The sequence below is a fragment of the Dendronephthya gigantea genome, unplaced genomic scaffold, assembly GCF_004324835.1.
Source record: "Dendronephthya gigantea isolate DGI-Jeju-01 unplaced genomic scaffold, DenGig_1.0 000029F, whole genome shotgun sequence".
Taxonomy (NCBI): Eukaryota; Metazoa; Cnidaria; class Anthozoa; order Malacalcyonacea; family Nephtheidae; genus Dendronephthya; species Dendronephthya gigantea.
The window spans coordinates 1,446,811-1,468,736 of NW_021163039.1; the positions used below are offsets into that span (position 1 = coordinate 1,446,811).

Sequence of the window (21,926 nt, forward strand, 5' to 3'; positions counted from 1 at the left end):
ATACCAAAACAAGTCAAAGCTTGTACATAATAATATCCAACTATAATGGGATGTTGTTCAGCTTGTTATCAGCAGAAAATATGTGCAGACAACAGACTTGGCCTTATCATTATTAAGTTTTTTTTTATTTCACTTCCAACATGGTCAGGTTAATTTTTCAGTTGTCCAGTTGGTAACTCAGATAACATTATTATATACCATATTTAACTGTGTAATTCATTGTTTGCGAAAGCCTTAAAAATTTAACACTAAACTAGACATTTCCGTTGTTCTTCTGGATATATACAACACAGCCTTTAGTGCACTCTGCCCCCTTTCCTGAGATATTCTTCCAGTTCAAAAATGTTTTCTCCACCAAATTTAAAAGCTAATAAAATCACAGCTTCATAAAATATTTGGAATTTGTAGACCTTGTGGCATATCAATTTGTCCAGATACACATTTTTCAACCTGTCTAGCTTGTTTATGCAGACCAGAAGCCTAACTTGACATCCAGATATCTATCTTTATCTGTTGACCCTTTATATTTTTAGTTATCATATTAATTTATATTTTTTATTAATATATAGCATATTAATTTATCCTAAACAACTTCAATTCCTCTCCACCAAGTCGGGGGTGGCCCTTTTCCCCCACTCTGCCCATGAGCCATCGTACACACTCACATCTTTGGCCCCACTCTGATGTGCAGCCAATGCCACCATGCAGGCAGTGATCCCTGAACCACAAGTGGTTGTGATCGGCCGATTTAGATCAACATTGTGTTTAGCAAACACTTCCTTCAACTGCTCATCATCCTTCATCAATGCTCTCTCATCATCGAGCAATTCCAGATAGGGGACATTTTGGGAAAAAGGAATGTGTCCGACAAGCATACCTGGGCGTGGCTCAATGCCCTCTCCTAAGAACCTTGCTCTTCCGCGAGCATCCAGGACAGTCTGTGCTCCCCCTGAATTCACATTGGCAACCATGGCCTCGTAATCCCGGACAAGGTCTGGATTCAGTTTGGCAGTGAATGGTTGGTCAGCTAAAACAGATTACATTTGATAGTGAGCTCAGATGAGAAAAAATTCAAAATAAAACCTGAATGGTTTTGCATATTATAAAAGAGTTTCTGCTCAAATATTACTTCAGTAAAATTAGATTGCACTTAACTTCACAGGGACACAGTCTGGAGAGTGTAAAGTGGTGTATTATAGGTTTTAGGACCAAATATTGAAGTATTTAGTTTGCATTAATTGCAAGGTGGAAAACCTTAGGGAAATCATATAACCAAACAGCAGGATGAGTTTGATGTATTTGGAGGCTCTTAATTAATATTGGTGTAATCTTGGTGACTAAAGCTGATGCGGTATTTACAGAAACCTATATCGAATTTTTTTTCGGCATTGATGTGTGATTCTAACACTAAAATTCTATATTATACAAAATAGCAAATGAAACGAAATAGGGAACATCAAATACATTTTCAATGCAATTGAAGTAACACTTTCCAAGAATTGTCGTGCCAGAAAATCAATATTGATATTCTGTGGTATATATTTCTACACCACAAAAACTTACAAAGTCTCCCTGTGCACCCTCCTTAAAATATCTACCACTTAATTAATTTAAATAAATAATTGCTGTTGTATTGTTGCTGAACACCAACAGCTTTTTTAATCGGTGTGCAATATATACTGTAAACACAGACAAAAACTATATGAAACCAAAATTCTGCTTACATTTGATGGGCTTTGCTTCACCAGACTCCACAGGCAATCCGGCAGCCAACCATTTGTGGAAACCACCATTTAGAATGGAGATTGCTTTGTGACCAAAACATCTGAATGTCCACCAAACCCTTGGACTTGAAAATACACCATAATCGTCATCGTTATCATAGGCAATGATGTGACTGTCATTTGTTATACCTATAAAAACACACTGATTTAAAATCTACTTTATGCATATAACAATGAAGCCAAGGAAAATTAAACCAAAATTTGTCAATTTGCCTGTGACAATGTACCTAAATGCTGTACATATTCTGTAAACAGTTTTTCATTAGGTAACATATGTGGATACATGCTTGTCCTGTCGCAACATTCATCAACATTGAAGTAAACAGCTCCTGGTATATGGTTATCGAGAAAATCCTGTCCATCAGTACGGACAGTTGTGTGAACAACACTGAGACTCTTCAAAGGCTTTGTCTTTAAAATAGTTTGGGCAAGCCAACTGACAGAAACTAATGATGGTAGCTTCATGATAAAATAGATCACAGAACAGAAACTTTAGAAAATTACTTTCAGAGAACTTCCTTCAGAGAAAATTACTTTTTTCTGAGAAACTTTAGTCAACCAGTAACAAGACAGAACACTGACTTTCTAGCAACATACAACTCATTTGAGCTTTTATATCATCGTAATTCTTGCATGTACTTGACGAAACATGTTCAATTGCATGTACTTGCATGTACGTGCATGCAATGACGAAATTTAGAGAAGCAGTTTCCTGGATTTCAATCCAAGTTTTAATGACTGACAACTTTGGCTGGGGTTTTTTTAAGAAATCCGTTGAAATTCTGGGCTAGAACTTATGAGAACGGTAGCCTTTGGTGAATTATAAAGGCGAATCATAAAAGCTTTTTAAATTGGCCGCTTTTAGCGCCAAAATGTTTTTTATTCCTTGTATATAGTAAGGCTGTACAGCATTTCTATGCAATATGAGTCAGCGAATCTCTCAAGTATTTGCGTCATAGACTCATACCGTACCTAAATGTTCTACATATTCAGCAAATAGCTTTTCGTTCGGTATCATGTGTGGATAGGGGTTAGTTTTGTCACAGCATTCATCGATATCGAAGAAGACTGCTCCAGGGATGTGCTCGTCCAAAAAATCCTCCCTTGCCTGGACGGAACCATGATCTTTTAGGCGCCATGTGCCATCCAAAATTCGCAAGGATTTTGAGGGTTTTGTCTTTAAAATAGCTTCTGCTAACCATTTCACGCTCACTACTGACGGGATTTTCATGTTTTAACCGCTTTTGCTATTCGAAAGATCTTTTTAATGTAAAAACGTTTAAAATAAAACGTTTTACTTGACACGTTTCAAGAGCAAAGATATCTAAGTAACATGCAATATATTGAATCTAACACGACGTACTTCGTCATACCAGAAGTAATACGCGGTACGTCATGTTACACGCAATGAAGATTTGGAAGAAAAAACTAAAAAAAGATATATTTCCATCAATTTTAGATCCTCGAAAATATTTCCCTTGTTTGTGAAAATTCGAAAATCTCCTCCTTCAACTTTAACTGACTTGCTGACTCTCTGAGCCTATTCTAAATTTCAGCTAATTTAACCCAGCCTCTGACATGTCCAGAGCGAGGCATTGCCAACTCACTAATGCAGATTTGAAATTATAAACAATAATTTAGCATTTCCTTACTACATCAGTTTTTATGGCGTATAACATTTTAAAAATCATCCCGTTTTTAGACTTTGAAGTGGATACAAGTGGATACAAGTTGATAATGTTGTTATCACCCTTTGTACTCTACAATTCACAGTTCACCCCATTTTCAAGATGGCTGCATTGTTACGAAAATTTTCGGGTAAGAAATTTAAGATTTTTTCCTGAAATATTCTGAATACTTTTCCAAAATACCTTGAACACGCTGACCACACATTTAGCCCAATTTATTGTAAAACTTTCTTTGACCCATCAACTGTCACTTATCAAGTGTTCTTTCAATCAGAAAACATGAAATCAGAAATCGGTGTTTATACCGATCAGGGTGAATTTCAGGCACTTTAATATGCTTAATCTCCTGCCATTTGTGAATATTTTTAGGGCTTTCTGGCACCAGAAGCGGCATACAATGCTGCAGACTGGCTCCATCTCTGACCTCAGTCCGTTTTGTTTATAGTAAGTACGAGTAGGACTGTAGGAGTGTTAAATAAATGTCTCGACTAGAAATATTTGCCGTTTTGCAGAACTAAAGTATGAGATGTTGGAAGCTGAAATGATGTGGGAATAATAGTTGATACTAAGGCTGATACCAATGTTTTGACATTTAGAACAAGTAACTCGTGAAGCTGGTGATATTGACATGAGCAGTGATGCCATTTATGAGCGTAATGCCAGCACTCTGTTTTTCACAGAGCTATTCCGAGGTAGACGTTAATATTTTTAACATTTGACTACAAACCTTAATAAACCTTCAAGAAAGTTTTCGTACTGTCACTACTGTGTAAAGGCACTTCAACCTGGTCTGAGTTGGGAAAACTTGACTCACATGTTGCACTGGGCTCAAATTTCATGTATTGAATGTATCTGATTTTGCCATGACAGGTCTTGCAATGACATTCAGCATGATGTTAAGAGAACCAGCAACAATCAACTATCCATTTGAAAAGGGGCCACTCAGCCCCAGATTCAGAGGTGAACATGCGTTACGTCGATATCCCTCAGGGGAGGAAAGATGCATTGCGTGTAAACTCTGCGAAGCTGTCTGCCCCGCCCAGGTTTGATGTCTCTTATTATCTATTCAGTTTGTTTCAAAATACAGTAGAATTGTCTTTACATATGTGTCTATGATTTCAGGCCATAACGATCGAAGCAGAACCTCGAGCTGATGGCAGCCGAAGGACAACCAGATATGACATTGACATGACAAAATGTATTTATTGTGGATTTTGCCAGGAAGCTTGTCCTGTTGATGCCATTGTGGAGGCATGTATTCCACCAGATGTGAAAATAGCTTTTCATAAAAATTTCATGTTTATACAGGCAGCCAACAAATACATCATATTCTGCTTATATTTTAATAATTATTACTAAGGGGGAATGTATGAGTGTTTTTTTTAGACTTGGTGCAATATGGCGGTTTTTTATCCTATCAATGCAGCTTTCATTTGGCTATTTGTGCCCACAACAAAACTGTTCTGTAGTTTTTATTCTGAAATGCTTTGTTTAGCAAGCCAGGTGATCTGAGAGGGCAGGAAAGGACTCGGACTAGTAGTGAAATAAAAATTAATTTCTGCATTGAAAAAACACATCAAAAATACTTTATTTTCGTTTCAAATTTATGTCAGAACTTTACTTCTTATAACAAAAGATAATCACAAAATTTTGACTAGTTCCATAAAGAATAACAAAAGATATTATGGATTGAATACTGCAGAATGCATTTTTATTTCGACAAACTTCCTGAGTGCTGATTGACTAAAATATGAGAGCAAGATGACTTGAAGGATATTGATCGACTGCATTTGTTCATATGATTGGTTAAAAAAGCCCACTGACTCACACAATTAAAAATGACATGCCTGCCAACAAGATATTGACTGAATTTTTGGATTAGGTGGTCATGTGCTTACCTTGTTTTCTTCCTTGAATTTAGGGACCAAACTTTGAATTCTCTACAGAAACTCATGAAGAACTATTGTACAACAAGGAGAAATTATTGGACAACGGCGACAAGTGGGAGGCAGAAATAGCTGGCAATATTCAAGCTGATTATTTGTATAGATAAATACTGAACTGTGCATATTTACTTTGTTGGAAGATGTTGTAGATCGTGAGCTGTATTTTCAGCTAAATTACGCTTTGTATTATTAAAGTAAAATAAATTTTAAAATAATATTTCAGTTTACCTCTTTTGGCATATTACATCGAAGGATTTTCAAAAAATGTTCCTCAAAACAGGATTAGTGCGTTCACCTGCACAGAGTACTTATTTTGCTTCAGAGTTCAGAAAATTCTGAAGTTTGTGTACATTCTGGCTACAGATAGACCAATCAGATCATTAGAAAATGGCGCGAAAACGGCGGAAACTTCCTCAACAATGCCATTGGCGGGTTAGGATTTTCTATTTGATTTCAACACGAGCCAGAATATTAGGTTCATAATTACGTACCCCTGGAAGTTCCGTTTCATGCTTTTCTTCCCGAATTAGCTAGCCCGTACCATTCGAAAGGTCATGTCTGATTGGTTGTCCCTAAACAGCTAAATGATCAATTGACTGGTACTTTGTAATAAATGTGTAACAATGCGTGGTTACTGATTACCAGCGATCGATTACTATTTACTGATAGAAAGCGTGCTACGAGGATAGTACAGGATTACTCTGCTTCCCAAATTATTGCAGGTCCGATAATTTTTACATGAACGCATAAAATGCAAATTTTTGCGGTTAATGCGAGGGCATTCGAGGTTAACATGACAACATAAGTCAACACTGACTTTCATCTTAATCATTTCGAAGCAACTGATATATTAAAATTTTTTCAAGGGGGGGGGCGGTTAACGGATGCTACGTCCCCCTGGCTACGTCGCTGGTTGGAAGCATGTCTCCGGCACATATACAAACATTAAACAAATAACCATGCTTTGGTTATGATGTAAAATATTTTCAGATGGATAACTGTTTTAATGGTCAAATTCATGTCCTATGTAAAGTTGCAGCATGTCAGGTTCTGATATACAAATATTGAACAATATACCATGCTAAGATGCTTTGTGAGATATTTTGATATGGATAACCACGCAGGAAGTCGCAAGCATGTTTCGTGCTCATATACAAACATTAAACAATATCACCACGGCTTTGGTTATGATGTCAAATATTTTAATGAGGTTATTCAATAACCAAAGTTAATAGCGAGGAAACCACGCGTGATCCGGAAGTTAGGTGTTCCTGTCGAGGTGCGCTGCGTCAGCCCACGTGTTATATTGCGTGCTCGCTCGCGTTGCGGTCATTAGTTGCTCGGCACGCAAAGTGTAACAAGCTTACGTTTAATCGTCAAACGTTAAACGTTTAATCGTTAAACGTTTAATCGTTTACAAGCAATACGTTTAATCGTCAAAGCCGGAAAAGGCGCGTTGATGGCAAAAGTTGACATTCAAAGCGCATACCGCATTGTTCCGATCCACCCTGACGACTATTACCTTTGCGGAATGAAATGGCGCGACCATTACTTATGATCTCGCGTTGCCGTTCGGCTTCGCTCTGCCCTTACATTTTTAACAGTTTGGCGGACTTGTTTGAGTGGATTCTTTTACTAATTACCTAGTTCGGGATCTCTTGCACTACCTGGACGATTATTTACGTTAGCCCCTCGGCGTCACCCATCTGTGCAACTCGTTACAAGCTATCAACGGCAGCGAATGCCACGGCATCCCCCTGGCCCCGGACAAGATCGAGGGTCCTACGACGTGTTTGGTCTTCCTAGGAATCGAACTCGATTCCCTGCAAATGACAGCGCGCTTGCCTCCGGACAAGCTGTCTGATCTGCTCACGCTATTCGGCGGTGGGCAGGAAAACGTATTGCAAGCGCAAAGAGCTAGAATCTCTGATCGGCAAACTCAATCATGCCTGCTACGTTGTCCGGCGGCCGAACATTTTGCGCCGCCTCATCAACCTACTTCGAGACTCAAACGTTATTGGAAGTCTATTCGCATACCCCGAGATTGCCAACTAGACCTACAATGGTGGTCGGAATTTCTACCATCCTGGAATGGCCTTTACTTTTTGACCTCCCTGATTGGGCTGCCCGATTTGAACTGTCCAGCGACGCGTCGGGAAAACAGGGTTTTGGGTATTCAATAATGGCGCGTGGTTTTGCCAACATTGGCTACCCGCTCAACAACCGTTGGGCATGGCGTACAAAGAGCTCTACCCCATTGTAGTTGCGTGTCACTTATGGGCCAGCATGGGCCAATAAGCGCAAAATTCTGGGTGATAACCAGAGCGTGGTGCACATACTACAGTCAGGCACGTCTAAAGATAACAACATCATGCACTTGGTTCGTGCCCTTTTTCTGGTCTCCGCAAATTTAACTTTCGAGTTTGTGCAGCGCATGTCCCGGGCAAGACCAATGCGATTGCTGATTCTCTCTCCCGTTTTAACTTGCAGGAGTTCTTTCGCCTCGCGCCCGACGCTCATCCCACCCCAGTGGAGTACCAGCGAGTTTGCGAGCACAGCTGACCTGCTATCTTTAACGGATTACACCAACTCCTTGCTATTTCACGGCCTCGCCAAATCTACTCGACGGACATATTCAGCTTCGCAACGCAGATTTTTGGAGTTTTGCTATTGGTCGCGCCTTATTCACGACAGCGGTTCACCTCTCCCAGCCAGTGAGCACACGCTGTTGTTCGCCGCGCACTTATCTCGTTCTCTTAAAGCCAGTTCAATTAAAGTATCTCTCTGGAGTTCGGTCTTTGCACATTGAACACGGTTTCAAAAACCCCCTAGAGAACTGCTTTCGTCTGGAACGAGTGCTGCGGGGCATAAAGAGATTACAAGGGACTGGGACTCAAACGTTTACCTATTACGATTTCGGTTTACGAAAACTTCACCAGCTAATCGACCAGACAAAGTATATGGACGCGTTATTTTGGCCGCTTGTTTGACAGGCTTTTTGGCTTTCTGCGGTGCGGCGAATTCACAACACGCTCATCGCGCTTTGATCCTAATCTCAATTTGTCCTTGAACGACATCCAAGTTGATAAGCGCATTAACCCTACAGTGGTATTAATCAATATTAAAGTGTCCAAAACGGATCAGTTTCGTAAGGGTCACGCTGTGCGTATTGGTGCGTCCCGAGCAAAAATCTGCGCCGTGCAAGCCCTGAGTTATCTTCATCTTCGGGCAATAGTCCAGGACCTTTATTCGCCCTTCCAAACGGACACCTTTATCGCGTGACAGTTTTGTACTTGGCTCAAAGATGCGATGTTACGTGTCGGCGAAACCGGACATTATTCCGGACATAGTTTTCGAATTGGCGCCGCAACCACAGCCGCGCAGTTGGCATTCCCGACCATTTGATCAAAACACTTGGCCGCTGGATTAGTGACGCGTATCAATTGTATATAAGAACACCTGCGGCAACCTAGAGGGGTAGCTTCCCGTTGGCAGTTTAACACGCACCTTGTCAACACCTTTTGACAAAACGGGAGTTTATATATGCACTGCACTAGTTGTGTTCATGTATTCTTTGGGTTATAAATAGTAATAATTGTGTATTAATGGAAAAAAAAAAAAAAAAAAAAAAAAAAAAAATCAAAACACAAACGAATCCTGTCTAATCGATCGTCTTTTCCGTTAGTATGCGTCGGTAGTTGTCGTGCCCGACGTTGTCTTTGGCCGCCAGCGCCTCACACCATATAAATTCGGCTAGTAATTTTCTCGGTCGTATCGCCAGCCAACACCATCATTTTGAGCCTATATCGAGTGCGTCTGCGTTTGTCCTGCGGTGAGTCGTTTCCAACGATAGCGCATTGTTAGCAAATCTATCTTGCGTTTCCGCAGATAGCACAGTTTGTCGTTTGTATCTCACGACAGCGCATTATTTGAGCAAACCTATCTTGCGTTTCCGCAGATAGCACAGTTTGTCGTTTGTATCCAACGACAGCGCATTATTTTCGCAAACCATCTTGCGTTTCGCAGATAGTACGTGTGTGTTTGTACCAACGACAGCGCATCATTTTCGCAAACCTATCTTGCGTTTCGCAGATAGCAGTTGTGTCGTGTATCCAACGACAGCGCATCATTTTCGCAAACCTATCTTGCGTTTTCGCAGATAGCAGTTTGTCGTTTGTACCACGACAGCGCATCATTTTCGCAAACCTATCTTGCGTTTCGCAGATAGCACAGTTTGTCGTTTGTATCCAACGACAGCGCATCATTTTCGCAACCTATCTTGCGTTTCCGCAGATAGCACAGTGTCGTGTATCCAACGACAGCGCATTATTTTGGCAATCTATCTTGCGTTCCCGCAGATAGTCCTGTGTGTCGTTTGTATCCACCGACAGCGCATTATTTTAGATAATCTATCTTGCGTTTCCGCAGATAGTACGGTTTGTCGTTTGTATCCAACAACAGCGCGTTATTTTGGTCAATCTATTTGGGCCTTCCTCTGGCCGGCGTCCATAGCTCGCGCTTCGCTTGCGAGGTACTTGGATGGGTGATGCTTGCAGCATCTCTTGGTTGGCAGTTCAAGATACCATTGGCATGGATCTTTCCCTAATCCAAGTACCAGTGCTAGTTCCCAGGCCACCTGCGACCTTGCTTCGTTCCCGGGCCACCTCGGACTACAGCTTGCACCTAACCTTCCAAATTGGTAAGTAAGCAGTGGGGACTAGGGTTAACCTAGATATTAAATGAGGTTATTCAATAACCAAAGTTAATAGCGAGGAAACCACGCGTGATCCGGAAGTTAGGTGTTCCTGTCGAGGTGCGCTGCGTCAGCCCACGTGTTATATTGCGTGCTCGCTCGCGTTGCGGTCATTAGTTGCTCGGCACGCAAAGTGTAACAAGCTTAACAAAAAGTTTAAAAACCCGCCGTCCCACCCTGTTCAAGAAAGGTAAGCAGCATTAGTTACCACCAATTACATTGGTGTGATGGGTGCAAGCTATCCGAGTGTGGTTGGCAGTTCAAGATACCATTGGCATGGATCTTTCCCTAATCCAAGTACCAGTGCTAGTTCCCAGGCCACCTGCGACCTTGCTTCGTTCCCGGGCCACCTCGGACTACAGCTTGCACCTAACCTTCCAAATTGGTAAGTAAGCAGTGGGGACTAGGGTTAACCTAGATATTAAACATAGACAACCACGCTGGTTAAATGGTCAAATGCCCAGTTCCCCAAATGAAAAAACAAAGGCCTGCTTATAACAATGCTGGGCTTATTTATTAGTTATTTACCATGCAACCAGTTTGAGACTTCATTTGGGCGCTTGTCGTCAAAGCATAAAGACAAGTCACTTCTAATGCTCAAAATTTCATCTGAAATCGTTATTAATGATAACGCCTTTCTGCAAAAAAGAAGTTTGAGTACCTCTGTCGCGCTGTCGTTGGTGTAAAAACATGTAATATGCCTTTTTCTTTACGAATATTTGTTTGCTTTTGTGCGAGATTTGGGCAAATATTTCTGCCAACTTCACCACGTGTAATGCCCAAAAATCCAGGTTTAAAATCCAAAGTTTTCTTATAGCACTAACGTTGCTTTTTATTCAATTCAGACAAGATTCTGACGACTTAAAGCCAAGCTTGACGATGAAATTCGTGAACAAGCTAAGGCTGAAATGGTTGAAATCAATGAAATGGCTCAAGATAACTCGCCTTTCAAGAGAGGGCACGACTAGCTTTTTCTCGGAGCTTATTGGCGAAATGAAAAAGGTAATATATACGCGCTAAAATCTGTGTGAATTTGCGGATGTTTTGATGTCGTGCGGTCCAGCTGCATCCTATAACCACCAACTTTCGTTTCAACTAGAGTAAATTATATCTTTCAATTAAGTTCTAAAGGCTTTGCAGAAAACTAACACTGCCTTCTACTGTTTTCAGGCAGAGTTATAAGAGCTAAAGTCAAACTAAAAGAATTACCGTGGGAAAGAAATTCGCCATCGATAAGACGATAACGGCTGAAATTGTACGAGATGACTCGCGTTTAATGAGACAGCTGTAACGGATATCACAAAATAGATTAACATTAAAAATAGTATACAGACAAACACTAATGGAATAAGGAAAGGTAGCTTGCCGCGGACGTACCATTGCAAGTGCTTCCGAGATTAATATAAAAATTACCGTCAATATATAAATATAGCTTTTAGATAAGTAAAGGAAGCGTACACGCCCTATAGAACGAGAGTATAAATAACAAATGTAAACTATTGAATAACAGAGTTGGATTTAGACCTGTTGTGTGTTTGTGTGTGCAAAGTATAAGCTCGGCTCGTTACACAGCAAGTCCGAAGCTGCTCGTCTGGTAGTTGCTAAAATGAACAGGTAAATATCTATTCGTTTCTATTTAATTCACATACACGAGGATGGGAGAAGTGGGCAAGTAGCTCCCAAAAATATCATCCAAAGTCCAAACCCACCTTCCCAGTTCCCTGGCCATCCCCACACCATCTTGAAGAGGGATTACAGCATCACAGTGACTTCAACGCATCTGTTCTCCCCATAACAATGGGCATGACACTTGATTGAAAATTGATTAGTGGCAGGATTGGCCAATTAGAATCTTGTATATTCGAGTTAACTATCATATAACTACCCAAAATCTATAGTAATTAAGCTTGTAGGTACATGCACCACGTAAGTATGTATAATACTGCAAAACTTTCGGTCCGTTAACCCGAGCCTGAATCAGTGGAATTATCTGAATACACATTCACACGTCACTTAATTATCACGTTAGTCGTGATTTGTTTGCTCGCGCCATTAATTAAACGGTTTCACTTACCAAAGATGCAAGCATTTTAGCGAATGATAAGTATACCGTCTCTCGTAAAATGAGAGAATCTATTGAAATTTATAAACATCAAACTATTGCCCAAGAGGGTAAAACTATTGCCCAAGAGGGTAAGCCTCTCAATAGCACGTGCTCTTTTCAATGTCTGCTAGCTAAATACTTGTCTAAGACACGCGCATTAATTATAGAACTGTATCTTTTTCATAATTATTTCCATTTAATGCGATGATCATAAGTCCACATATGGTGAGCTACAGCAGACTTATCTAGTTTACCTTTCTCCCAGTTCGTCTTAGGTTCTTTTAGATGTATTGAGAGATTTCTACCGGTCTCTCCAATGTAAACCAAACCACATTCACATGGAATGCGGTACACACCAGGTTTCGGAAGTTCATCAACGCCATCCTTGTGCGTGTAAAGAGTGCGAAACAATTTGTTATTGCTTGAATGGTATACTTTCATTCGAACTTCTCTTAAAATCCTTACGATTTTATACAAGAATAAAAATATTACCCAAATAATATTACCCAAAATATTATTAATATTATTATTACATACAAGAATATTACCCAAAATCTAGTTAAGCATTTTATACAAACGGAGCCAGGACTGAAACTAGGGCGCATATTATATATTCAGCTCTGCGCAACAGATTTCTTTTGAAAACAAATATGCGTACAAAAAGTTCGTCGGCAAGAACTGAATATATGAATATGCAACAACAGGTTGTTTTGATTCAAATACAAGGAACACGCGACTGCACACGAGATGTGAACAAATTCTGCACAAACGCACAAAAATATGGTTAATGAATTATATTGTCTCAGTCGTTTAGTCTTCAAACCGTGTTTTACCGGTGACCTGGTACCTGAACAACATGATATGTGAAATGCTTCACCTTCCTTACTGATAATCAATACTTGTTTATAAATACGTGTCGCGTATTTCAAGGTTTCTGTTCACCAATGGCAGCGAAATAATTAGTTTGATCAACCACAAAACATCATTCTCATGACTACTTGCATGCAGGCGATTTGTTTTCGCCCAACATTGCCGCTCCCGACGCTCGTGTGACTCGCTTCAGGCGACATGTTCCTGCGACTTGTCGCTCGGTGTGACCGAACCTTTTAAAGAAGAGTAAATCGCTTTCTGCCAAACATCAAATACAGCTTTCGAATCGTGGTCCTGAGGCATCTTTAAGCAATCTCAAACCTTCATCAGTAATGCGATTTGCCTGAATATCCAAATGAACATCTCCGACATAACATCTCCGACGTTTAAGTGCGTCTGCGAGTAATGGTAAATGTTTATCTGTGAATCCATTTTCACTTATATTCAAATGAGTGAGCTTACATCGTTCATCTCCGAGAGCCTGGCACAAGCTCGGCATGCATTTGTCTGTTAACGAACAATATGAAATCGTCAACTGGGTAAGATGACATGTTCCTTTCTGAAGAACAACGCACAATACACGTACACTTTCATCACCTAAATCATTATTTCCAAGGTGCAATGTTGTTAGTCCACAATGTTCTTCATAAAGAGCGGCGCACAACGTGGACATACATTTCTTTGTTAAAGAACAGCCAGAAAGATTCAAGTCAGTAAGGAGTCCAAGAACACTGCACAAGGCACATAAGCCTTTATCCCCTATAGCATTGTCAGCAAGGTCCAAGGATCTTAATCCACAATGTTCTTCATCAAGAGCACCGTACAACGTTGACATGCATTTTTTCGTTAAAGAACATTCGCGAACACTCAACTCAGTAAGGTCACATGTTTCCTTTCGAAGAAAACTGCACAAGTCACGAAAACCTTCATCTCTTATAGCATTCCTACCAAGTGTCAAGGATCTTAGTCTGCAATGTTCATTACCGAGAAATTTCACAAGCCAAGGCATGCTCCTAGCGGTCAAACCACAGCAGGTAAAATTCAGAGTATCAAGTTTTAACTGCCTTTCTTGCATTGCGATAGATAGAAAATGAACACCTTCATCACGAATAGGATTGTAGCTAAGGTCAAGATCTGTCAACTGATTATAAACCTGATTATCTAAAACACGAACCATACCAGCAGCAGTAATATCGTTACCTCCAAGAATCAACTCAGTCAGCTTAGAACACTCGTGATTCACCTGGCATTCAGATTTCAATAATGCACCAAGACGCTCCAGACACCAGTCACCAAAATGACAACTATCGATGGTCAGTGATTTCATGCATCTTCCTTGGAGTAATTTAACTAATTCTAGCAAACAATCCGAACTAGATAAACTGTGCACATTTAAAGTATTTAAATACTTCATATGCTTGCAAAGAAACACAACTGCTGCTGCATCGCTTGGAGAAAGCAATTGTGCGTAAGACTGTGAACATGTTATCCTAGTCCTATGTTTTAAACTCGATTTTGCAACAATTTCCTTGGCAATATTTTCATTCTGTGTTTCTCTTAAACATTTCATCACTAATATTTGATCAAGATCTGGGCAACACACATCAGTTCTTTCATTTTCACTGAGATATTTTTCAAACATCAATACGCAGCTTTTGTATTCACGAGATGTCCTCATTTTCACTCCCAATAATCCAGCAAGAAACTGAAGCACAAGATGCCATCTGCCATGTTTGATATGAGAAGATATAAATTCGTTTACTTGTTCGGGTGTTTTTTTTTCCACAATATATTTTGCTGCGAGAAATTCTTGTATGGTTAAATGAATAAAGCAAACCTGCATTTGAATTTGAAAACTTGGTTTGGGTAAAGAATTTATCAATCCTGATTGTTTCATTTCCTCGTTAACAAGCTTGCCACTGAAAATCAGCACGTTGTTATTCATACCATTAAAAGCCAACTCTTGAAATTTACTCAAAACTTCTTCTTTGTTTTTGTTTCGGTCAAGATATGTGTTGAAGTAGACTAAAGCTGACTCGTACAGTTCAGTCAAAGTAGTGGGTAGAGCACCAATTTCACTCTCTGAGTCAATGAGACATTCGAACAGAGAAACACAAACAATAAAACAATTCACTGGAATGTAGCATAAATTCATCAGTTCAGATGATGATTTGATATGACTCAATATCGTTGCTTCTAGATCACACCTCTTATGATTAGCACAAAATTGTTTAACATACTGTTCAATTTTATCTGAAGTGAACCCAATAATCTCAACAGTTCTGTCAAATTTCATTTTGCACAAAACATCATTCACAGTTGGCCTGCTGGTAACCAAGACTGTTGCTGCTGGTAACATCTCACCAGACAAGATTTTGACAAAAAAAGCCATGGCTGGCATTTGGCAAGAAACCTCATCATTCGAATATTTTTTTGACTGGGCTAGGACACGCTGATAATTTTCACCAAGATTGACACTAAATTCATCCAAACCATCAAAAATGAAAATAGCATTTTGTGGTTTTCTCCAAATTTCTTCAAAAACACTTTCAAAGTCATCTTCACTCAGTTCAGTTCCAAACTGTAGAAATTTTTTAATTGTTATGTCTTGCATCTCATTGAAATTGAATTCTCGAAATTTAAAATAGAAAGCAACCTTTTTGTGATAAATTTTATCATTATGTTCTTTTGCCCAATTGTACATAATTTTCCTGGTCAAAACAGTTTTTCCAATCCCTGGACGCCCAATTATCAAGATGGTGTAAGGGACATAATTGCCAGTGTCTTTGTTTGCATAAAATAGATCTTTAATCTCCTTCAGATGGATTGCATTTTTAGGAATTTTTGTATAAACATCATAGATCTCATGCCTAGACATTCCTGTTAAAAACTTTTGTGGTGCTCGCTCAGTATGGATAACAACATCAATAAACATATCATCCAAGCTTATATCATTCAAACCGTAATTTATATCAGGTGTCAGACGAGGCTTTAAAACCTTTTGCTTGTAAATGTCACAACTGTTAGCTACATATTGCTTTCGAAGAAAGTGTTTATTAATAAATTGCCAATCACATGACCAAGTAACAGAAGATTGAGGGGTGACACTGGGAAATCGCATCAATAGTAGATAAACAACTTCTGCTAATGCAATTACAGCAAAAATGAGATTACAAACAGACACAATTGTCAACCAAAACTGTTTATCTTTGGCAGCCGAGTTCGTACATTTTACACTGGATAAGATAGCACTTCCATTATTTGCTGGTGTCATGTTAGGATTAACTGATCTCAATTCGGGATAAAAACAAGTGAATTGTGAATTAAAACCACTCGGATACAATACGGTATGTTGTAGAATTGTGAATAATATACAGAGCATTGAACGAGCCACAAGGTGGAACAAATAGAAATTGAAAACATAAAAGGTTTTTCTACCTTGTTTAATGTTTCTTCTCGCGACTGTTTGTGATTTATCACTTCGGCTTGAGAGTCTTAATTCTGCATCTTCGATACGATTGCCAACAGCAAGCGAATAAATGACACTCACAACAACAACAGAACCAAAATTGAACAGAACGAAGGCAGAGAATTTCACGGGAGAGTTGTACTCGTCGTCGTAGATTGAAAAACACGTTTTTTCGACATAACTTTTGTGCGTTGCATGTTTTGTATCAACAGCACAACTGAACTTTTCCATCTCGCTGAGTCTCAGAGCCGTGGTAATTGTTGTAAATATCACTCCACACTGAAAATGGATGATCACACATATGTAGGATAAAATGCTAAATCTCTTGGGTATTAAGTAATCCATCATCTTGAAAGAGATAAGAATATTTACTTCACGATATATATCTTAGCCGAGTCTGTTTACTGTCGCGTCTCTCTCGAATCGCTCGAATTTCGAATAATCTATGGGGCGCCAAATGTAAAAAAATTATATGCATATTTTTCGTAGTGAATTTTTCATTATTTATGAAAAAAATCATGATATACCTAATTGTTTGCAAATAAGCATATAATACATTTAGATTGTTTATAAACAATCACTTTCGCATAAAACGTTTATTTGTAATAATCATTTCCACAAAACTGCTTATTTATAAACAATCATTTCTATAAAATTGCTTATTTATAAATAATCATTTCTATAAAATTGCTTATTTATAAATAATCACTTCTACAAAATTGATTATTTATAAATAATCATTTCTAAAAAAATGCTTATTTATAAATAATCATTCGTTATTTCAGAAGCGGTTTAGCTTTTATGCGCAATTTCAATGCGCAATGACAATCCCAACTCCCAAGTCCTAACTTCCGGGGGGGGGGTGTTTCCCGCCCTTTTATCTCAATTATCTGGATTCTGGATGTGTTTGCATTGAATTAAACGAGTAACCTTTCGTCTTTGGAGGAGAATCATTTGAATAATGAATAATGTAAATCCGGAGGAGTTGGGAAGAATCGTTGCCAATGCCGTTGCAAGCTATTTGCAGCCTAATGTCGTTAACAGCGAAAGACCACAACGAAACGAAGGCAATTCTACGGTTGACTCCGCGAGACAATCTACCTCGAGTGCTACGGGTCAGGTGAGAATAATTGCACGACGCTATATTCGTAAAAACTAAAATCAAAATCACAATGCACAAACAACCATTTGTTTTAAAATAAAGTGCGTATGGGCGTTAGGGTTTGCTACATCAGCAGCGTTGGTTGTGATTAAAGGCCCTTGTTACTCGGTGCAATTCTTCTTGCAATTTGCATTGCGATTCCACTCTTGAGGGATGTTAATTAGTGAAAAACATTAGTTTTGTTAATTAAGAGAATATAACATTAGTTTTGTTAATTAAGAGAATATCAGACTAACAAAGGCTTTCAGAGTAAAATGAAGTTGCAAGTTGGAAGAAAAGTTGCACCGTGTAACCACTGAGCTCAGTGTGTGTAACACCTTAAAAGCTTAACCTTAATATTAAATGGTATTTAACAGCTTAGGAATATCTCCAGTGGGTCTTCCAATGTGGCAAATGTTAAAAGACCAACTCAAATCAGATTGCCTACCAGATATCAGACAACCTCATTAACCCCTACATCAAATGCCCCCACAAAAAGACGGACTACCGGTGGTGTTGGGAAAATAAAAACCTGGAGCAAAGATGTCATCTGCTTGCCTGGCTATGGCAATAAGGAATTGACTGGTGCTGCACCAGTTTTTTTTTCAATCCCCAGAGGGCCAGCTCGAGCTAAGCTCACTGAGGATGGGCTTGTAGGAAAGATCAGAATTGTGTCTACTTGGACCCCAAGACAGGTTGGACTGTTAGAAATAAAGAACTATACAGCATGAAAAGTTGAATATCCACAGATTTAATTGAAATCATTATATATGTTTTATAACTGAGAAGTGTGCTTATTAAAATTTTGCCAAAATATTTAATTTATTTAATTTTAACTTACTAAAATTATTTATGGTAGCTACTAAAATTTTTTTCTGATGTAAAAAAATTTCAATATTTTTAAAACACATTTTTTTTTTCAATTTTGAATTGCTTAAATGTCAATTTTTATAATAAAATTTTATGAAAATCAATGGGAAACAAAATTTAATCCAATAATTAACAATTGCATTTGATTTGTATTGTAAATTATTTTGCAAATTTTTCTTACATTTATTTACATTGCAAAGTTTAGTATTTCTAAATGTTTATTTTATGCAATTGTAGGTTGCAATAGAGCTAACATCAATCTTTGGAAAGCGTTTTGTTATTGGAGAAAATGGCCTATTAGAGTATAATTATTTGTCAATGGTTCCAGGAACCAAGCGACTAAAAATACCTAATGTGTCCACAAGCTTTACCTGGAATGGCCAGGAAGTAGCATCACTTGCTGGACAAGGATGTTTGTACATTGTTGCAAAGTCAGAATTAATTAAAAATGATGAAGATACAGAATTGCAGGTCAGTCACAAGTAGACATTATTGCATCATGTAGTAGTTGAATAATTTAGTTAAAGAAATAAAGGAAGGGTATTAATATGATGACATAAATTCTTTGATAAAAATTTATATAATAAAATTTGTATAAATTTATATAATAATTAATTACATAGGTTGATTTAAGTGATGATGAACCTTCACATGTACAGCCACAGATACCAAATTCTGAGAGGGAAACAATTACCTCTGATAGTAAACCATCATCTTCCTCAAGTAATGAAATTCTACAAAGATTGGAAATTGATTTATGGGGGTCTGCCTTATCTCACAGGTTAATTAGCAGCTTATCTTAATTGTGCATAATTTGTTTAATAATTTATAATAATTATATTGAATTTATGATTATTTATATTAACATTTGTTCGCAGATCATATGTATCCCTGCTTGATGATGATTGTCTCAGCGATGATTCTGATGATATTCTTTTGCATGCAGCCTTGGAGGAAAGTCGAAGGTGTATATATCAGCTAGACTTTTTGTTGAAATTTACCCTGAACATTACTTGTCTCGATCAACATGCTTTTGAAAAAATTTACGTCAGTTACATGGGAAAAACATGTATATGGTATCAAATTTGTGGCATGTACTGTACGTAATAAATATTTTGCACAACTACCCTTGTTTTACACAGTATATCGCCAAATTTTATTGAAAACTGACTTATTTATTTTAGAGAAGTTGTTGTTCCATGTCAGTCAATTAAGGACATTCTCAAAGCTCATATCAATGATGTAATGTCCAAACAAGAAGGGAAGAATTATATAAATGTTCGACGAGCACATGTCCTTGAAGATAGTATAGCCAAGATTCGAAAGACGAAATTTAACCCAAAACTTCCAATCTCTGTGAAGTTCGCTGATGACGAGGGAAACAGTGAGGGGGCAGTTGATACAGGTGGCCCGACCAGAGAGTTTTTTCGCCTGTTAACAAAGGAAATGTTCAGTAAAAGCAGCATGTTTGGGGGAGCAGATGGAAATAAGGTGTTAATTCACAATATCCAAGGTATCTACATTTTTTAATTTGTGGGCCATTCTGTAGTCCCGTTTACCCTACACTTGACTTGAATATTCGTACCCAATTTTCTCCTTGCTTGGCCTTTGTTTTGGCAGCCTGAGTACGGGAAAAATTGAGTTAGGGTGCCAGTTTCAGTAGAAACAGGCTTATGTATACAGTAAATTCTATGCACCGTCAGGTCCATGGCCATTGGCGTACGTTAGGTACAAGATGTACAATAAGAGATGTACAATATTGTCAATTTTTAATATTTTCCACTTATTTTACATCCCCATCTAAATATTCTGTAATAAGTGTCTTGGTCATCTCTTATGAAATTTTAACATTTAGCCCGAGCTCAGGGATTGTACAAGAGTTATGGAATGTTACTGTCGTTATCGCTTTGTAATGGTGGTAATGCGTGTCATTGCCTTAATGAGAGTGTATACGACTTTTTGGTATATGGTGAAGATGGCAAAATTCTACCAACTATCGATGACATTCATTATCACGAATCTAAGTCCATCTTGTTAAAGGTAAATGTAGGACGAGATAAAATTCTATGTTTAGCTTGCATCAAATGAGATAGAGATCAGTGACATTGTAAGTTTTTTTCGAGAAAGCATTATTTATGGAAATGTAAAATGAATTATCGTCGTGTTATTGTACTGGGGCAGGTTGAACCAAGCCCGTATACCTTAAACGGCTGTAAATGAACCAAAAATAAATAACACTCTGAAACATGATGTGATTCATGTGAACAATTTAAGCTTAATTTATTGAAATGTTCGTGTTTTTTAGGTTCTAGGAACAAAGACGGAAGAAGAGTTCCTCGAATTAACCCAACAAGATGATTTCCTAGATATGTTGAGTGCTTGTGGTTATTCCGCACGACCGTCCTTTGGTGATAAAGATAAGCTTCTGAGTATGGTTGCTCGATATTTTGTATTAGACAAACCCCGAAGTGCATTAGAACAATTTAAAGAAGGTCTGGAGACGCTTGCTATCCTTGATGCAATGAAGAGATATCCAGAGGAGTTCAAAGGACTATTTTGTTTCCAGGCAACTAAATTGACTGCGCCTTTCATGCAAACACTGTTTTCCATAGCTTACAGTCCAAATGGAAGTAATTCTCGCGCAAAAGAGGAACTCATTGTTATGCACTGGAGAGACTTTCTCCAAGATTGCGAAGGTCAGTAGTCTCTGATTAATATAAGCAACTAGTTTCAGCTAAGACTACAGTTATTTTTTTATTTTGTAGCTGGGGAAGCAAGAGTCTCTTTAGAAGACGTGCTTATTTTCGCAACGGGAGCAGGTGTGATCCCTCCTTGTGGTTTTGAGCCACAAACGAGTGCAACATTCTGGGATGATGTGCGACCACGTGGTAACACATGTGCGAATACAATATGTTTACCAACTTGGCCTACCAAAGAAAGTGTTTCCTTTGAAGAATTCAAGGATCTCTTTGAAGATGGCATATTAAACTCCCCAGGTTTTCAACGAGCATAATACAAACAGTAAAAGCTTTACCACTTACTGTCTTACTACAGGGTGTCCCAAAAAAGCGGACGCTATTGAATAAGATGAACTAAGATGAACGCAGAGATGCGTAAAACGACGTAATTTTCCTGGCTGAAACAATCGGTTTATTCGGTTCAGCTTAGTGTTGGGCCACTCAAAGTTCAAATTTTAACATGAATAGGTGAATTCAATAGCGTCCGCTTTTATTACGACACCCTGTATAACTCGGTAATTACCATTCTTTTTCAACAATGAAAAACTTATTAGTGGATAATG

The 21,926-nt window shown here is 38.5% G+C and overlaps 4 protein-coding genes across 5 annotated transcripts; 2 read left to right on the plus strand and 2 right to left on the minus strand.

Annotated features, from left to right (window-relative positions):
• Positions 1–312: 312 nt before the first annotated feature.
• Positions 313–3,113, minus strand: LOC114523895 (3-mercaptopyruvate sulfurtransferase-like). Of its 2 annotated transcripts, none has more exons than XM_028544955.1 (3): positions 2,757–3,113; positions 1,725–1,913; positions 313–1,027 (listed from the first exon to the last, which is right to left on the minus strand). In XM_028544955.1, exons 1-3 carry the CDS (start codon positions 3,013–3,015, stop codon positions 594–596), a joined length of 882 nt encoding a protein of 293 aa, XP_028400756.1. In that variant the 5' UTR covers positions 3,016–3,113; the 3' UTR covers positions 313–593. The 2 variants fall into 2 exon arrangements, with proteins under 2 accessions (XP_028400756.1, XP_028400757.1); XM_028544956.1 differs by lacking the exon at positions 2,757–3,113 and adding an exon at positions 2,012–2,347.
• A 452-nt stretch (positions 3,114–3,565) lies between these two features.
• LOC114524043 (NADH-ubiquinone oxidoreductase subunit 8-like) lies at positions 3,566–5,592 on the plus strand. Its single transcript, XM_028545153.1, has 6 exons — positions 3,566–3,602; positions 3,842–3,916; positions 4,069–4,164; positions 4,343–4,515; positions 4,595–4,723; positions 5,394–5,592. Exons 1-6 carry the CDS (start codon positions 3,575–3,577, stop codon positions 5,523–5,525), a joined length of 633 nt encoding a protein of 210 aa, XP_028400954.1. The 5' UTR covers positions 3,566–3,574; the 3' UTR covers positions 5,526–5,592.
• Positions 5,593–12,455: 6,863 nt separating this feature from the next.
• Positions 12,456–17,130, minus strand: LOC114524084 (NACHT, LRR and PYD domains-containing protein 3-like). Its single transcript, XM_028545200.1, has one exon. It carries the CDS (start codon positions 16,960–16,962, stop codon positions 13,414–13,416), a length of 3,549 nt encoding a protein of 1,182 aa, XP_028401001.1. The 5' UTR covers positions 16,963–17,130; the 3' UTR covers positions 12,456–13,413.
• Positions 17,131–17,531: 401 nt separating this feature from the next.
• On the plus strand, positions 17,532–21,691 carry LOC114524073 (G2/M phase-specific E3 ubiquitin-protein ligase-like). Its single transcript, XM_028545188.1, has 9 exons — positions 17,532–17,734; positions 18,133–18,450; positions 18,863–19,096; positions 19,249–19,406; positions 19,504–19,590; positions 19,810–20,138; positions 20,481–20,665; positions 20,931–21,321; positions 21,391–21,691. Exons 1-9 carry the CDS (start codon positions 17,576–17,578, stop codon positions 21,636–21,638), a joined length of 2,109 nt encoding a protein of 702 aa, XP_028400989.1. The 5' UTR covers positions 17,532–17,575; the 3' UTR covers positions 21,639–21,691.
• Positions 21,692–21,926: the final 235 nt, after the last annotated feature.

What these genes read in the sequence shown, in the direction of transcription:
- LOC114523895 (XM_028544955.1), bottom strand. Translation starts at nt 3,015, where the DNA reads ATGAAAATCCCGTCAGTAGTGAGCGTGAAATGGTTAGCAGAAGCTATT. An exon ending in TGAATATGTAGAACATTTAG is followed by an intron (nt 1,914 to 2,756) that starts GTACGGTATGAG and finishes GTGTTTTTATAG; the next exon opens with GTATAACAAATGACAGTCAC. An exon ending in TGAAGCAAAGCCCATCAAAT is followed by an intron (nt 1,028 to 1,724) that starts GTAAGCAGAATT and finishes AATCTGTTTTAG; the next exon opens with CTGACCAACCATTCACTGCC.
- LOC114524043 (XM_028545153.1), top strand. Translation starts at nt 3,575, where the DNA reads ATGGCTGCATTGTTACGAAAATTTTCGG. An exon ending in TTTCACAGAGCTATTCCGAG is followed by an intron (nt 4,165 to 4,342) that starts GTAGACGTTAAT and finishes TTGCCATGACAG; the next exon opens with GTCTTGCAATGACATTCAGC. An exon ending in AAGCTGTCTGCCCCGCCCAG is followed by an intron (nt 4,516 to 4,594) that starts GTTTGATGTCTC and finishes CTATGATTTCAG; the next exon opens with GCCATAACGATCGAAGCAGA.
- LOC114524084 (XM_028545200.1), bottom strand. Translation starts at nt 16,962, where the DNA reads ATGATGGATTACTTAATACCCAAGAGATTTAGCATTTTATCCTACATA.
- LOC114524073 (XM_028545188.1), top strand. Translation starts at nt 17,576, where the DNA reads ATGAATAATGTAAATCCGGAGGAGTTGGGAAGAATCGTTGCCAATGCC. An exon ending in CTAAGTCCATCTTGTTAAAG is followed by an intron (nt 20,666 to 20,930) that starts GTAAATGTAGGA and finishes CGTGTTTTTTAG; the next exon opens with GTTCTAGGAACAAAGACGGA. An exon ending in CTTTCTCCAAGATTGCGAAG is followed by an intron (nt 21,322 to 21,390) that starts GTCAGTAGTCTC and finishes TTTATTTTGTAG; the next exon opens with CTGGGGAAGCAAGAGTCTCT.